This window comes from Theropithecus gelada, chromosome 2 (assembly GCF_003255815.1).
Source record: "Theropithecus gelada isolate Dixy chromosome 2, Tgel_1.0, whole genome shotgun sequence".
NCBI lineage: Eukaryota > Metazoa > Chordata > Mammalia > Primates > Cercopithecidae > Theropithecus > Theropithecus gelada.
Genome location: NC_037669.1, coordinates 47,600,609 through 47,618,698, shown reverse-complemented (window position 1 = coordinate 47,618,698; position 18,090 = coordinate 47,600,609). Strand labels below are relative to the sequence as shown.

At 36.9% G+C, this 18,090-nt stretch overlaps 1 protein-coding gene across 1 annotated transcript in view; it reads right to left on the bottom strand.

Annotated features, from left to right (window-relative positions):
- The window catches only part of KBTBD12 (kelch repeat and BTB domain containing 12), a 79,086-nt gene that overhangs the window by 45,892 nt on the left and 15,104 nt on the right, over positions 1 to 18,090 (bottom strand). The window contains exon 4 of the mRNA XM_025377054.1: positions 17,776 to 17,926. Within this exon, the coding sequence (XP_025232839.1) occupies positions 17,776 to 17,926 (151 nt within the window). The remainder of the gene's footprint in view (positions 1 to 17,775; positions 17,927 to 18,090) is intronic.

The following is an 18,090-nucleotide window of genomic DNA, read 5'->3' as shown; positions in this document are numbered from 1 at the left end:
CTCTGGATGTTTGTTCCTCTCCGTTAGCCTAGGGCCCTTCTACCTCCTTCTTCCCACTTCCCTCCCTGTGATAATTCTGAATTTCTATACTATATCTTCTTTCCCCTGCATGTGTGTTCTCTTCCTCCCTTTACATCTTTTATAGCTCAATGGCATGTTTTGTAATTTTAATTTTTAGGTGCATTGCAAATATTACTATGTCAAGTTCAATTACTCAAGAGCAAAATTCAAAAACTGAAAAAGTAATAGGAGTCACATTACATTCTTATTCAAACCCAGTGGGTCAAACTATAAAGCCAACTCTTAAATTCTCATATTCTAAGAGGGAACAAAGAAAATGTAGACAAGAATGTACCCTTCATCTAAGCAATAATTTAGTGATTACCCTATAAACTATTTATAAATGCTATTAAGTCAGAGGTCAAAATCAGTTAATTTGATTTCCAGCTCCTTCCCCTTTGATTTCCAGCTCCTTCCCCTTCTCTGGCTCATCACCTGGCTTACACAGCCGCAAAACGGGGACTAAATGTAGAAATAGAGAAGAGCAGCAGCCTCATCTCCTTCAGTCTCTAGAGACCAGGAATTTCAAGACCCAGCTACTTCAGCTTCAAAATTTCATCCATTCTGTTTCGCAACTTGGATTTTGTGAAAGGGCCTTACAGAGTCTGTTAATTCAGGATACCAGAGATGGAGTTCTTGCCCATCTGTCCACTCAAGAGCTATATTTAGGGCAAATACCTGGGGCAGTGAGTGAACTCTAGGACAATCATAGTCCCCACACTTAATAATTCTGAATAGGCAATCCCTTTTACTCTCTTGAATCTGTGTGTAGGTAGAATTGAGGTGTCTGGTCCTTTTAATAAGCACTAATTTGTCATTACTTTACTGTTGAAATCCTTCAATGGCTCACCATCATTTAGAGATAAATTATGAATTCCAAAGCATGGTATTTGAAGCGCTCTGTGGGCTGGCTCTTGTCTAGCTCTCCAGGTTCACCTCCTGCTACTGCTTCATTGTGCAGCTGATGTTCCTGACACTCAAAACTACCGTCAGGTAACATGACATGCAATTGGTATGTTAACGACCAAGAATTCTCTCCTTGTGCTATTCTGTTGGGCAAATCCCAGCTTCTTGAAGTAAGCCCAGGGTCAATCTCTCTGTGACATCTTTTCCGAATCCCTAGATTTGTATAGGCCTCTGTAAGTAGCAGTCATCGCATGTAATTATTTCTGTTTGGTGTGTCTTCCCTGCCAGCTTTCTTGAGGTTAATCTGTGCAGCAACTGTGTCCATTATATCCATGTAATAATGGTTGTGGGCAGGGAAGGGAAAATTTACCCCTACTAGTGTTCTGTCAGAAATGTTTATTGAGTACTTTTTATATGCCAGACAGGTATTAAGCTAGAGTGGTTGAATGTAGGAAAATTTCTAATCAGTTTTGCAGCTGATGTTAGTTCCCTCTTTCCTCCCCTTTCACTGTCTTTGCTTGTTTTGTGATGATTTTGCTATTAAATCCTAATTTGAGTACAAACTATTTCATAAGATAATCTTAGGTAAATGGATCTAACAAACGTGACTGAATGTCCACCTGCTTGCTGGGAGGAAGAAGACACTTTGTAGATGGGCTCAGGAGCCTAGCCCAGAGCTGGAGGCTTACCTAGTACACCAGGGATTCTCACTGCTGCCATGAGGGCCATCTGTACTTTGAAAACCACCTTTGCAAAATGAGCATTTACAGAGGAGGTGCTGATCTTGACTAGGGTTTGTCTGTGCTTTATCCCACTCTTCCAGTTATGGAAAAACTTCACAGAATGATATGCTTACATAATGTGAACCAGTTTCCCTAAGCCACCCCATGGGGGAGGGTCTAGTTTATGATCTTTGGCAAGATATAAGGAAATACTGTAATTCTGAAGTCCAAATCCTGAAAGCAAGAGTACCAGAGAGTACGGGGCCAGCATCAACCAATACGTAACTCATCAGGGCTACTGGCTCCACCCTCAGCTGCCTCAAGACAAAACTAGGGGCTCCCCAAGGCCTCTGCTAACTGCTTAGGATGGCACTGAAGTGGCCTCAGTGGAACAGCAGGACAAAAGTCCATGATCTTGAGGTCAGGAAGGAATGCATGGTAAAGGTTTTGTTGTCAGATAACCGGCTTTGATTACTGCTCTGCTACTTAGTAACCATCAGTTTGAATAAGGTTCTTAACCTCTTTGAGGTCCCATTCTTTTCCTTTTTCCCTTTATAAAATTATAAAACAAATATACAAAAAGAAATGTGTCTAAAACTTAACAAGTATGATAACCATTCTTCCACTTCTTTATAAGATGGCATGGCAGGTCAGTGATCGTAATGCAGTGATCATTACGATCATGGATGTATGGAAAAGTCATATGTTGAAAGGCATCAGAGAGGTGCGGAAACAGTAAGAACTAGATGAGTTAACATTCCAGAGAGGGAAGAGCTTCTTCTAGGCTGTTTTCTGCCCTTGAGGGATTTTGCTGATTCTGGACCAAGGCTAAGAACTGGATTTAGCACAGACGGAGGAACGCTGGTGAAGGAAAGTGAGACCAGGGAAGTTTTTGGCAGTTGTGTGGGGCTGTTGTGACAGAATGGTAGCTAGAGGATCTGCACAGAGGAACCTCAAACACGTTGCCAACTTTCTCCTCAAAAGCACTGAATCCTGGGGCAATCTGGATTCTGGACCAAATGCTTTTAATGGTCAGAGAGAAATCTCTCGCAGCTGCATGGTATATAGGTGATCAAGTCTGGCTTAAGTGAGTGGCTTGCCACAAACACACATGTGGTCTCCATCTCTAGATATTTGTCGGTTTTGAAGTTGTTCAGGGAGGCTAAAAAGCTAAGCTAAACAACTCTGAAGGAAAGAACAGAATCCCCACAGCCTTCCAGGATAGAGGAGACAAATCCTTCCAGTTCACCATCCAAAGTCAGGAGTGGCGGGGAAGAGTGGCCCATGCCCAAGGAACAGGGCCGAATCACAGAACACTGAGCCTTATTAAGGCTGCAACTTACCCTGGCCCGGTCCAGGCCCTGATTGGACTGAGGGAATCAGTCCCTTGCTCTGACTTAGCAAGGAAGGCAGAATCCTCTCAGGGAGGAGATCATCAGGAGCCTCTGGTTCTTTTCCACAGTTCAGTATACAAGAAAAAAATCACCAGACATGGGCATAGGCAGGGAAATATGGCTGATCAAAGACAAAAATGTAACAGAAGCTGACTTGTGAACTATCTAAATATTGAAATAACTGATTAATAATAAGATAAATAAAATAGAAAAAAGCATAGACAAAATGGATGAGAAAAGTAGAGAAATTCACAAAATAAGTGGAATCTATGAAAGAGAATAAGGTGGACATTCTAGAATTAAAAAATACAGTATCTGAAAAGAAGAAGAAAATGGCTGGGTTAACAGCAGTCTGAATACAATGGAAGACAGGGTAAGTGAACCTGAAAATACTTCAATAAAAAATATTCAAACTGAAGTATGGGAAGATAAAAGTACGGAAGAATTCAAGTAAGACCCCAAGAGACACAGAGCACATAAATAAAGGTCTAGTGTACAGGAAATGAGCATCTCACAAGGAAAGAAGAGAGAACAAAATAGAAACAATATTTAAAAAGACAAAAGCTGAGAATTTCCCCAAAACTGATGAAAACATCAGTCTATAAATTCCAAAAGCACAGTGAACCCCAAGTAGAAAAAAAACAAAGAACCTACACGTAGGCAGATCATAGTCAAATTGCTGAAAACAACAGTGAAAAGAAAAATCTTATATGATGTCAGAGAAAAAAGGACACATTACCTTCAAAGGAACCACAATGAGACTGACATTTGCTTTTTAAATAAAAACTATGAAAGCCAGATGAAATAGATTGACATATTAAAGTATTGACATATATTGCCAATATAAAATTCTATAACCAGCAAAAAATATACCTCGAAAATGAAGACAAATGAAGACATTTACAATCAAAAGCCAAGAGAATTAATTACCAGAAGACTTGCACTACCGTAAGTATTAAAGAAAAATATTAAAGCTAGAGACATTTCATTGAAACGTTGGAAGCCTGTAACTTTAGGAAGGAATGAAGAATGCTGAAAATGGCAATTTTGTGAATAAACATAACAGGTTGTTTAAAGAACCACAACCACAATATAAGGGTATATAAAATATATGACAACAAAAGTACGATGGGTAGAAGGAATGAAATTAAACTATTGTCAGGTTCTTACACTGTTTGAGAAGAGGTAAAAGTAAATTAACTTAAGGTAGACTGTAATAAGTCAAGACTTCATATTGAAATCTCTGGGGCAACTAATACAAAATAATATAAATGGGCCAGGCGTGGTGACTCACGCCTATAATCCCAACACTGTGGGAGGCCAAGACAGGCAGGTCACTTGAGGCCAGGAGCTTGAGACCAGCCTGGCCAACATGGTGAAACCCCATCTCTCCTAAAAATACAAAAATTATCCGGGCATGGTGGCACATGCCTGTAGTCTTAGCTACTCGGGAAACTGAGGCAGGAAAATCGCTTGAACCTGGGAAGCAGAGGTTGCAGTGAGCCAAGGTCGCACCACTGCACTCCAGCCTGGGCGACAGAGCAAGACTCTGTGTCCAAAAAAAAAGTAAAAATAAAAAGACCAGTTCAGACTCAATAAAAACATAACCCAAATGAAAACTAGGGTAAGGACTTAAACAGACCTTTCTCAAAATAAATACAAATAACCAACAAGCATATGAAAAGATTCTCATCATCCCTAGCCATTATGGAAATGCAAATCAAAACCACAGAGATATCACCATTAAGATAGCTACTATTAAAAAAACACACACACAGAAAACAACAAGTATTGGGCTAGCCTGGGCAACATGGCGAAACTCCATCTCTACAAAAAAAACAAACAAAAACAAAGAAACAAACAAAACAAATACCAAAATTAGCTCGGTGGGTTGGCATGAGTCTGTGGTGCCAGCTACTTAGGAGGCTGAGGTGGGAAGAGCACCTGAGCCTGCCTGGGAAACAGAGCAAGAACCTCTCTCAAAAAATAAAATAAAATAAATAACAAAAATTAAAGTAAAATAGAATAAAATGTAGAGAAGACCATTTCCCCAACACAGTAAAAGCCAAGTAGTGAGTTCTCTCTCTGGGCAGACTGGATTAGTTCTCATGAGAATAAATTAGTTCATGCAAGAGTCTGTTGTTATAAAGCCAGGATGCCCCTGGGTTCTGTCACACAGGTCAGCTTCCTCTTTGACCTTCTTTGCCATGTTATGGTACAGCAAGAAAGCCCTTGCCAGAAGCCAAGGTCATGTCCTTGAACTTCCTGGTCTGCAGAACCATGAGCTACATAAACCGCTTTTCCTCGTATATTACCCAGTCTCTGGTATTCTGTTACAGCAACACAAGATGGACTAAGAGATATATGCACTCTCATCTTTGTTGCAACATTCAGAATAGTCAAGATACAGAAACAATCTAAATGTCCATTAATGGATGACTGAATAAAGAAATGGAATATTATTCAGCCTTAAAAAATGAGAGCATGCTATTTGTAACAACATGGATAAACTACACATTACACTAAGTGAAATAAGCCAGACACAGAAAACTATTGCATGAGCTCAGCTATACGTGGAATATATGTAGAATTAATAAGCCTAGAGATCCATAGTACAGCATGATGTGATGACTACAGTTAATACTGTACCATATTCTGAAAATTTGCTAAGAGTAGATATCAGGTACTCCCACATACACATAAAAGGTAACTATGTGAGGAGACGGATATGTTAATTAGCTTGATTATAGTAATCTTTTCACTATGTATATCAAAATATGTTGTATGCCTTAAATATATACATTTTTAAAAAGTAAATGATTGACCTTTTGTATCTGCTGACTACACTAAGCCCCTTTATTAGTTCTAGAAATTTAAAAAATAGGCCCTTTGAGATTTTCTACATAGATGATCATGTCATTTGGAAATAGGGACAAGTTCATTTCTTCCCTTCTGCACAGCTTTATCTTTCTTTATTGTACTAAGACTTCCACTATGATGTTGAATAATAGTCATAAGTGTATTCTTGCCTTTTTCATGAACTTAGGGGGAAAGCATATAAATTTGCCATTAAGAATGATATTGGCCGGGCATGATGGCCTGTAATCTCAGTACTTTGGGAGGTTGAGGTGGTTGGATCACTTCAGATCAGGAGTTCAAGACCAGCCTGGCCAACATGGTGAAACCCCGTCTCTACTAAGAATACAAAAATGAGCTGGGTGTGATGGCAGGTGACTGTAACCCCAGCTACTTGGGAGGCTGAGGAGGAGAATTGCTTGAATCTGAAAGATTCCATCTGGGAGATGGAGGTTGCAGTGAGCTGAGATCACACCACTGCACACCAGCCCGGACAACAGAGTGAGACTCCATCTCAAAAAATAAAAATAATAAAAAATTAGAATGATGTTACCTGTAGATTTTTCATAGGTGTCCTTTATCAGATTGAGAGGTTGAGGAAATTCTCTTCTCAGTTTGCTGAGAATTTTTCATCATGAACAAATGTTATACTCTTTCAAACGATTTTTAGGCATCAATTGATATGATTACGTGGCTTTTCTTCTGCAGACTATAATATGGTAGATCATACTGATCGATTTCTGAATATTGAACTAATCTTGCATTCTCAGGAAAAAACCCATTTGGCACAGTGTGTTCTTTACATATATTGCTGTGTTGAACTTACTAATATTTTGTTGAGGATTTGTGTGTTTGTGTTTATGAGAGATATTGATCTGTAGTTTTCTTTTTATGTACTGTGTTGTCTGGTTTGGTATCAGGTAATGCTGGCCTATAAAATGAGGTGGGAAGTGTTCCCTCTTCTATGTTCTAGAAGAGGTAGCAGAATTGCTGTTATTTTTAAATGCTTGGTTAAATTCACCAGTGAAACCATTTGGACCTAGGTATTTATTTTTTTGAAATGTTTCAAACTAAGAATTCAATGTATTTAATCATTTTGGGGTTATCTCTTTTATCTTGGGTGGCTTTTAGTAGTTTGTGGTTGTCAAAGAATTGATCCATTTCATCTAAGTTGTCAAATGTATTTCTGTAGAGTTGTTTGTAGCACTGCCCTATTATCCTTTTAATAATTACAGAGACTGTAGTAATACCTCCTTCTTCATTTCTAATATTGGTAATCTGTACCTTGTTCCTCTTTTTATTAGTTAGTCTTGCTAGGGTTTACCAACCCTATTGGCTTTTTCAAAGAAACAGCTTGGTTTCATTGATTTTCCTTATTTTTTCAGCCTCTAATTGCCCTGTTTTCTGCTCCTATCTTTATTTACTTTCTTCACTTGATTTTTGTGGTTCTTTTTCTAGTTTTTAAAAGCAGGGGCTTAGACTATAGATGTGAGAACTTTCTTCTTATCTAATACAAACACTTAATGCTATAAATTCCTTCTAAACACTGCTTTAGCAGCACTCTTCGAACTTTGATATGTTGTGTTTCCATTTTCATTCAGCTTAACATATTTTTGAATTTCTCTTGAGATTTCCTCTATGATCCATGGATTATTTAGAAATGTGTTGCTCAGTTTTCAAGTGTTTGAAGACTATTCAGTTATCCTTATGTTCCACTGTGGTCAGAGGATATGCTTTGTATGATTTTACTTCCTTAAATTTTGTTAAGGTTTGTTTTATGTCTCAGGATATGATCTATCTTGGTGAACATTCCATGTGCTCTTTCTGGGTGGAGTGGGCAATAAATGTCAGTTAGATCCAGTTGGTTGATGGTGTTATTGAGCTCTTTCTATATACAGGTACTTGTTGTTTTTCTATCTACTGGTTCTATTTATTACTGAGAGAGGAGTGTTGAAATCTTCAATTATAATTGTGGAGTTGTCTATTCCTCCTTTCAGATTTCACTGCATATAATTTGAGGTTCTGTTGTTAGGTACATACACATTTAGTATTGTTGTGTCTTCTTAGTGAATCAATCATTTTATCATTATGTAATGTCCTTCTGTATCTCTGGTAGCTTTCTTTCTGCTGAAGTCTACTTGATTTGATCTTCACAAAGCCACCTCAGCTTTCTTTTGATCAGTGTTTGCATGGCATACATTTTCCAGCCTTTTACTCTTAAACTACCTATATCATTATAGTTGAAGTATGTTTCACGTACACAGAATATTTTTAGGTCATTCTATTTGTAAGCCATTCTGACCATTTCTGTCTTCTAATTGATGTCATTAGAACATCTGCATTTAAGGTAATTATTTTTGTGGCTAGATTTAGATCTACTGATTTATTGCTTGTTTTGTTTGTTCTCTCTGTGGTATTTTTTTCACCTTGTCTGATCTCTTTTAAATTATTTAAACATTTTTCAGTCTTCTATCTCAATGCATTTATTGTGATTTTTACTGTATCTCCTTGAGTGGTGTTTCTTTTGGGATTACAAAATATGTACTTATTTCATAGTCTACTTAGTATCAGTGTTTTATCACAGTAACTGGAATGTTGGAATCTTCACCTTATAGTTCCACTTACCCTCCCTCTTTCACGCTATGTAAACATATGTCTCATAGATTACACCTAAATACATTGAAAAACCCTCCCTGAGATCTCCCTGGTACTTTTAGTTCCCAAATGTTCCCTTTTTTGGTTCTCTGGCTAGAAACTTGAGGCTCTAGTTACCCCTCTCTGCCACACATTTCTGTATTTGAACTCTTGTTGGGCTCAAGTGACAGGACAAGGGAGAAAGGAAAAGGGGAAAGCAATGTGGGTTGACCACACCCTCTTGGAACTGCAGCTTGACTAAATGGAGAGGAAGTTTCTTCTCCCTTTGAGTTTTGGCTCTTGCTGGTCATCATTGTCATGGGATTGTCTAGGTATTGAGATGTAAGAGTACAGAGAGAAAAAAGTGAGGGGATATCTACATTCTGATAATTATAACCTCTCTTTTCAGTAACTCATGCCAAAACTAGACAGATTTTCTTGGTGCTCTCTCTATGAATAATGCCCACTTCTGGGTTTCTAGCTGCATTGACTTCAGGCTAGGGGCTATCAGAGGAGAGAACATAGTAAGTCATATGGTGGTGGTACTTAAAATTCTGGTGTTCTTTCTTGATGCACCTACTTCTGTTTACAGAGTCTTCAAATACCTTTTCCATGCATTCTGTCCATGTTTTATAGTTGTATTCAGTGGGAGAGAACGTGAAGTGTGCTTACTCCATTTTACATGGAGCCAGAAACTCTATTAATTGATTTTGCTTTAAAGTATATTTTGGCTAATATTAACAAACAGCTATACCAGCTTTTTTTTTTAGTTAAAATTTACCCAAAATGTATTTTTCAATCAAGTCATGTTTTAAACAGAATATGGTTGGTTTTCTTTCCAACAGACTGATAATCTTTGTCTTTTAACTGAAGCATTTAGTGCATTTTCATTTAATATAATTGTTGATACATTTCATCTAATATCCAGCTTTTTATTTCATATTAGCAGTTGTCTTGTTTATTCTATTTCTTCTTTCTTATTTATTGCATTCTTTTGCACTGATTTTTAATTCTATTTTTCCCATTTGTAAGTTTAAAATTTGTATACTCTGTATTCTCTTAGTGGTAAGCCTAGAAATTTAACATGCATACTTAATGTCTGCATCAAATGTTGCAAATTTAATCCCTTCCTTGGTCCTCCTCCTGGATAATAAGGGGATCTTAGGACACTTTCACTCCACTCACATCTGTCCCAACTTGTTATTATAATTTTGATTTCATTTATTTTACTACTATTTTATCACTGTTTAAAAACTATTATTATTTTTTATAAGTCAATTTAATATTTATAACTGATATTAAAAGTCTATCTTAAATATTTAAGTGTGAAATGTTTCCATTTACCCATCTGTTTACCACATTCTTTGCTCTTCATTTCATCTTGCATTTTAGACCTTCAATCTGGGATCACAATTTTTGCTTAAAAACATACTTTAAAATTCCTTTATGGTGGTCTGCTTTCAGTTTTACCTGCTTATGATGGTCTGCTGGTGGTGTGCTTTCAGTTTTACCTCATCTGAAAATGTCTTTCTTTCATCCGTGTTCTTGAAAGACCGTCTCATTAGGTATAGAATTCCACTTTAGCATTTATTTTCTGCTAGCACATTAAACATGTAATTTGACTGTCTTTTGGATTCCATTATTCTGTTGATAAGTCAGATGTCAATCTGTCACTTCTTAAAAGTAATCGGTCTGTTTTCTTAATCTGCTTTTAAGATATTCTCTTTTCATTGGTGTTTTTCAGTTTCATGATAACTACAAATGTATGTATACATTTCTTGTTTGTTGTGCTTGGCATTCATTATTTTTGTTTGTTTGTGTGCATTAGTGCCTTTCACTGGTTTTAGAAAATCCTCACCCATTTTTCTTCAAATATTGCCTTTGTCCTGTTTTCTTTTTCCTCTCCTTATAGAACTTTGTTAAACATTATTAATCCTCTCACTCTATTACCCATCTGTCTTAACTTTTCTTCTATTTAAAAAAAATCTTTGTGATATACTCTGGGCAAATTCTTCAGAACTCTCTTCTATTAACTAATTTTCAGAACTCTCTTCTATTCACTAATTTTCTCTTTATATTTGTGTGATCTGCTCTCAAATGTACCCATTGGGTTTTAATATTGTTATATATTTTTACATTCCTTGCAGTTATAAAGTCACTTCTTACCCAAACATTTTTTATCATTCTCTATCATTTTCTATTTCCTGATGATATTGTAAATTTTATCTTTCATTTCTTTAAACAGAGTAAGCACACTATTTGTCTGATACTTCCAGTATGTGAGGTCTCCACTGGTTTTTTGTTGTTGTTGCTTGTTTTTTCTACTGGCCATTATTTCCATGGGTTCTTGCTCAAGTTGTCTTGCTTCATTAACTGTGGAATGCTTGTTTTCCTTGGAAAATTATTTGTGGCGGATTTTTGAGGTCTAGGATACGGATACATTTCTTGAGAGAATGTGAATTTGTTTTTTCCAGGTACCTGAGCACACTATCAGTCTGAGCCATCTTAAACTAAATTCATGATTCAAGCTTTGTCTTTTCTTTTTTCCCACTTGGGTATGCGAATTTGGGTTGAAATTCCACTCAAGAGCTTATTTATGATTATTACTTCTCAGGGATGTATGAGCCTTTCGTCAGTAAGTTTCTCAGTGCCAAGATGTTTCTTTGAAGTCCTCTGAGATGAGAGATGTAAGGCAGGTTTACTTCTAGAATATGGTTACACAGAGGCTGTAGCTCTTTGAAGTACCAGCTTTATGTGCATAGTAACTCTAATTAGATTTCCCACCTGGAGTAATTTTGGTAAGCTGCAAGACTGGGAAACTAAAGCTTACAATTTTCCAGGCTTGATAAGTGATTGGGTGCCCTGCACATTTACTTATTGAGACAACTTAGACACCACATTATACACCCATTATGTGTACAATTTAGTGATTTTTAGTATATTTACAAAGCTATGCAGCCCGTCAGCACAAGCCAGTTAAGGTAAGTAAAGTTGGTTGATAGTGCTGTTTAAATCTTCTGAAACCTTGCTAATACTCTGTCTAATCCTATCAATTCTTGATAATAAATCTCCATTGATGATTGTTTGATTATTTCTCATCTCATTTTTTTTTTTTTTCCTGGACTCCTGGGCAGAGTCTTGCTCTGTTGCTCAGGCTGGAGTGCAGTGGCATGATCTCAGCTCACTGCAACTTCTGCCTCCCGGGTTCAAGTGATTCTCCTGCCTCAGCCTCCCAAGTGGCTGGGACTATAGGCATATGCCACCATACCCGGCTAATTTTTGCATTTTTCATAGAGACAGGGTTTCACCACGTTGGCCAGGCTGGTCTTGAACTTCTGACGTCAAGTGATCCGCCTACGTCGGCCTCCCAAAGTGCTGAGATTACAGGCATGAGCCACCGTGCACAGCTTCATCACTTCATCTCAGATTTTGCTTCATGTATTTTAGGTCTCTCTTTTTGGGTATGACACATTTATAATTGATATATTTTCCTGATATTATTGACAATTTTATTATCATGAAATTTTTCTGTTTATCTGTAGTAAAAGTTCTACTCTATTTTGTCTGATGATATAGTCACTGCACCTCTCTTAATATTACTTTTTGCATTTTATGTCTTTCTCTATTGTAAAATGATAGTAAATATTTGTGTATTTGAATGCAAAATGTGTCTCTTATAGAGAGCATATATTTGGTCTTAATTTCTTATTCAGTATGAAAATCTCTGCCTTTTGATTAGGGTGTTTGGTCCATTCCCATTTCATGTAATTTTTGATAGTGACTGGCTATATATCTGCCATTTTGCTATTTATTTTCTACTTCTTGAAAGTCTTTTTCTCTGTTCCTCCTTTGCTGCCTTCTCTTGTATTTAACACATTTTTAAGTGTACCATTTTCTTTTGCAGCTTTCTTTGAGCAGGGGGCTTACTATATGGCCCAGGCTGGTCTTGAACTCTTGGGCTCAAGTGATCCTCCCACCTCAGCCTTCCAAGTAGCTGGGATTACATGTGCATGCCACTGTGCCTGGCTTCTTTAGTTGACTTTTAAACTACTTTTTAAAATTTCAGTGGTTGCTCTAGAAAGTCTAATGTGTGTTTTGCTTTATCATCCTCTATTTTAGGTTAATACTGAGTTGGTTTCATTACAAACAGCAACTTTATTCCAAAGTAACCCCATTTTCTCCTCCTCTACTCTCTGATATTGTCATATATATATTACAGCTGCATATGTGAAAAAACCAACTATATAGTATCACAATTGCTGCTTTACAGATGGTCCCCAACTTATGATGGTTTGACTTAAGATTTTTCAACTTCATGATGGGCTTATCAGGGCATAAAACACATTTTTTACTTTCTATATTTTCAACCTATGATGGGTTTATTGGAATGTAATGCCTCTGTAAGTTGAGGAGCATCTGTATTCTTTTATATCTTTTAAAGAAACTAAGAGAAGAAAAAAGAAAAACACGTATTATGCAGTCCTTTATATTTCCTTATATATTTACCATTTCTTGTGCTATTCATTTCTTCCTGTGGACACAGGTTACTGTCTAGCATCACCTCCTTTCAGTCTGAAGGATTTTAGTGTTCCTTTAGTATTTCTTGTAAGTCTGCTAGCCACATATTATCTCCATCTTTATTCATCTGGGGATGTCTGTTTCACCTTAAGTTTTGAAGCACAGTTTCGCTGGATACAGAATTCTTGATTGATCATTTTTTTCTTGTAACACTTTGAATATAATATTCCACTGTCTACTTGCCTCTAAGCTTCTGGTAAGTCTCATCTGTTAAGTATACTCTTGTTTCCTTCTACATGATATGGCATTTTTATCTTGCTGCTTTTAAGAATTTTCTGTCTTTAGTAGTTCTTCTATTATGTATTTACGTGAGGATCTCTGGGAATTTATCCTATATGAGGTCTGATAAACTTCTTGGATCTGTAGATTAATGTTTTCCCATCAAATTTCAGAAATTTTTGACCATTACTTCTCTCTCTCATTTCCTTTTGGGATTCCCATTAAACATCTGTTCATAGGTTTGATATTATTCCACCTGACTCTGAGCCCTGCTAATTTTTCTCCAATTTTTTCTCTCTTCTTCAGATTATATAATATCTATAGATTTCAAGTTCATTGATTCTTTTTTCTAACATCTCAGATGTGCTACTGAGCCCCTTCAGTGCACTTTTATTTGGTTTATTGTACTTTACAAGTTTAAAATTTTCATTGGTTCTTTTAGATAATTTCTATTCTTTATCAATATCATAGTGGACTCATTGTCATATTTTCCTGTAATTCTTTAAAATTGGTTTCCATTAATTCTTTGAACATATATTTGATAGTCACTTTGAAGACTTTGTCTCCCAAATTCAACATCCAGGCTCACTCAGAGACAACTTTTATTGAATACTTCTGCACCACCCCCACCCCCAAATGGGTTATGCTTTTCTGTTTCTTTTCCTTTGCATGTGTTGTAATTTTTTGTTGGTACTGGACATTATGGATAATATATTGTAGCAACTTTTTATCCTGATTTTCTTTGTTTTTCCTTGAGGGTTTCTTTCTTTTCTGTTTTTTTGACTGCCTTTTGTTGTTGTTTTTAAGTAATTTACCTAAACTGAATATGCCTCTTCTACTGTTTGCTGCGGTTTCCCCTCTGTTTTCAGAGGGGAAATCTTATACATTTTTATATTTTAGCCTATGAGTTACCCTTATTTCTGCATAGCTTAGTCTCTGTCAATGACTGGTGGTTGTAGTCAAACACCAGTAAGGCTTCCACTTTCTCCTGGTGGATCTGCATGGGAGTACCTTAAAAGTTCAGATAGTTTCCAAGTCTACTATGACTTTCACTTTCTGCCTGGTCCTCTTGGATCTGCTTTGTACATGTGCTCAACCTACCAGTCATCTAGGAATGTGTGGAGAGCTTGGGCTCTCTATGGGGCTGCATGTTTATGCAGCTTTCTTGGCCTCTAGGGGATGAGTTTATCAAGTCTCTCTGTGACTTTCTGATTTCCAGGATCTTCCTGTTAAATTTCTGGCCAGTTCTTTTGTCTGCTGTTGTACCAGCCAGGACTAAGACCTCAGCCTAGAACTGTAGGCTTTTCCTATTTTCCACTGTGAGTGTGCGTTTTCCACCCTCTACTCACAAACATGTCAGCTCCCTTTGGCAAAAAAAAGCTGCTAGTTTTTGTAGCCAGCCCCACTCTAGCAGTATTATCATGTTGAATGACCTGGGGTAAGGAATAGAGCCTCACAAGAGAATGCTGCAGACTGCCTGAAGTCTTACTTCAAGCTCAGTATTGTTTTTAAACAAAGAAACTATTCTCAATTTGTTACTTATGATTGATTTCTAGAGATCTAAAATGGTTGTTTTTGACAAATATGTCTGGTTTTATTTTATTTTTAAGTATAGAATGTTGACTTTTTCAGTTTTTCATAGTTGGAAATCTGCTTTCGTTTGGCTTTTGGTCTGCTAAATTCTTACTGGCACGTCAGCTCTTAAAAGGTTTCTAAAGATATGCTTTACAACGTTTTTAGGTTTTTTTCAGTCGGAGAATGAGTCTAGATATCTAGCCAGCTATACAGATCAGTTAATAATTTATCTGCTTTTATGACCATTAAGTGAAACTTTAAGCAAAGAATTTAGCAAAGTGTCTGTAACAAAGGGGCTCAATAAACAGAAGTTACAATATCTGAACACTTATATTGTAGGAATTATACATATATTATCTTAATATCTCGAAAGAGGTAGGCATTCCCATTTTAATATTAGCAACAACAACATAAAAATATTTACCAGACCAAGAATATATAGGTGGCACATCAGGATTTCAATCCAAACACACTCAACTCCAAAGCTAGTGCCTTCCCTACTTTACCATGCTGCCTTCCTGGTGAAGGAGGTTTCAGTGGCTGCTTTTTGGAAGATACCCTGTAGACTATCTAGGACATAGTAAGAAATTAAATCCATTATAGGGATTAGAAAGAGGGCTCATTGTTATACTAATTGACAGTGACCCAAAACACAGTGGGGGTACATATAGATTCCTAAAAGCAGACAGAGCTTTTGCTAAGATAATGTGAGTCACTGAAACTAATAAGGTTTTAGGATTCTATATGATAATTGCCCAAATTCCAATTATATATACAGTGAACAATTAAATATGAACTAAGACTACTACAAAAATACCTAAACAACTGAACTACATTCCATTTCAAAGTTTATAAATATATTTGGGAATTAAGTAGCAAATGTTGAGGAAGTTGACTCTTTTGGGCTGAATCTTACAGGGTGGTAAAGCTTACTGGGGTGATCATGAATCTGTTCTCCAGTTCTGAATATTCAGAAACTACAGCGTAAGCTACTGTAAAAACCTTGCTAATTAGTCTCTCCACTTCCAGTTTCTTTTTGCCTTTGCTGTGTTCTTTATATGCTTATCTCACCAGTTTTTCTAAAACATTTTAATCATGTTGCTTCTGTGTGGTTTCTTACTGCTCACTAGTATTTCCTGAATTCTTCATCCAAGGGCCTCTATAATCTGCTTCTCAGTTTACTACTCAGCTCTTTCTCTCACAACTCCCTGTCCCTGGTGGACTCATTTACGCTCTTTTTATCCTCTACTCTCACCACTTTCATCCTCACCTCCAAACCACTGCTTATTTCATTCTCCTTATTTGTTCTTTTTTGCCCCCTCTCATTGCACCCTTTCCTGCAACATACTCTTTTCTAGATTTCATCCACTCAAATCTTACATGTTCTTTTAAATCTGCCTCCTTTCATTCATTCAATGGACAGTGTCCATGCCATGAAGTGTAAGCTCCCACAAGTGCCTTTCCCATGTAGTTTATCAAACAATATACTATCATTTAAATTCTACATCTAGCATAGTTGTGGCTCCACATTAGGGGGAAATCTTATTCTGGTCCAACTGATATATCACTTTTATCCCACTTTTGGCTGCCCCCAACTTTAATATGTTTAGTAGAAAGGCCCTTCATCCCCTTGAGTGATACACCTATCCCAGGTGATCTATCATAGGTTAGGGATTGTCTCTTCTGGGCCTGTGACATAGTATATGGTTATAACAAAGAAATACATATCAAGAGAAAAAACTTAATTATAAGTGAATCTCATAACTGAGGTAGTCATAAATTATGTTGCATAATGTTCTTGTTCTTAAAATCATAAAATAACTACTAATGCTTGAGTGCATTAATTATTTTGCTTCATGCTGTGCAAACAGCTAAGAGATAATGGCCTCCCTCTAGTAAAAAAAATCATCATCATAATACTTTCTATTTAAATGCTTAGTTTGCTTCCATCCCCTATGTCATATTTCTTCCTTGCCATTTCTTTGCTATCCATCATCTTTTCCATGTTTTTCCCATTAGCCATCAATGCCGATTGGATGAAATAAAGAATTGGCATAGGTATAATTTCATCAGTCCAGTCAACCTCCCTGCCTCAGTGTTTCTTTCCCATACTTATGGAAGGTGAGGGAAGATGATAGAGGATAATGCTAGGTAGATGGGATGTCCTTAAAAGAGCTAGGGACTTAACAGGAAAAATCAAGGAGTGGAGAAGGATAGCGGATACATAGGGGATGTTGTGGAATTGTTTTTATTGTACCCACCTTAGTGCGACTGAAGTCTTTTACCAATTCTTGCTAGTTATAGTTAGTGCAAGACCATACATATAAGAAGTACAAGACACACATAAGAAAAAAGTGCATTCAAATGAAAATTGCTTGATAACACCTGTCTAGAAATTTAGTGGGTTAGGCAAAATGAGGATTGGCACAATCTGTGGCACAGTCTTACCTATGGTGGCTTTCTCTTCTAATGGCACAGATCCATCACAGTTGGTGCAAAGCCCACATTTCATTGACTAAAAGTGGCCAAAGGCTTATTCCTATTTCAAAGTATATTACTTGGTAGTATATATAAGGATATATCATTACTGTTTTTACATTCCAAGGCACTTATAAATGCCATAAAAATAGTTTTGCTCTCAATGTCAATGGACTTCCTTTAATCTTATTTGACCCTGCTCTAGAAAACAAGAAATAAAAGACAAAGTTCAGCTAGTTGTATATAAATTTGAACTGGGATACAAGTGCAAAGGAGAACATTTCATTTTTGCTGAGGCAAACTGCTGAGGAAAATAAAAGTAGTTATACTGTTAGCAATCTGCTTCTTCTTACCCAAAACATAAATCTCACTGTTGACTACAGCTGTACTGAATCGGTATTTAGAGTACTTCATGGATGCCCGCACACTCCATTGATCTTGGCTGGGGTCATACTGCAACAGTTTGTTGCTTAATCGATCAGGTTCTTCATCAGGAAGATCCATCTGTATGAAATATGACAGCCAATATAACAACATACCATTTAGCGATCTTTGTGAGTACATGAATGCAATTAATCAAAGCAGACAGCCAAAGAGATAAATAGAGGTTAACTGCAGTGACTCATACTCACAAACCCACCAAACCCCATGACGGGGGTTATAAGTGT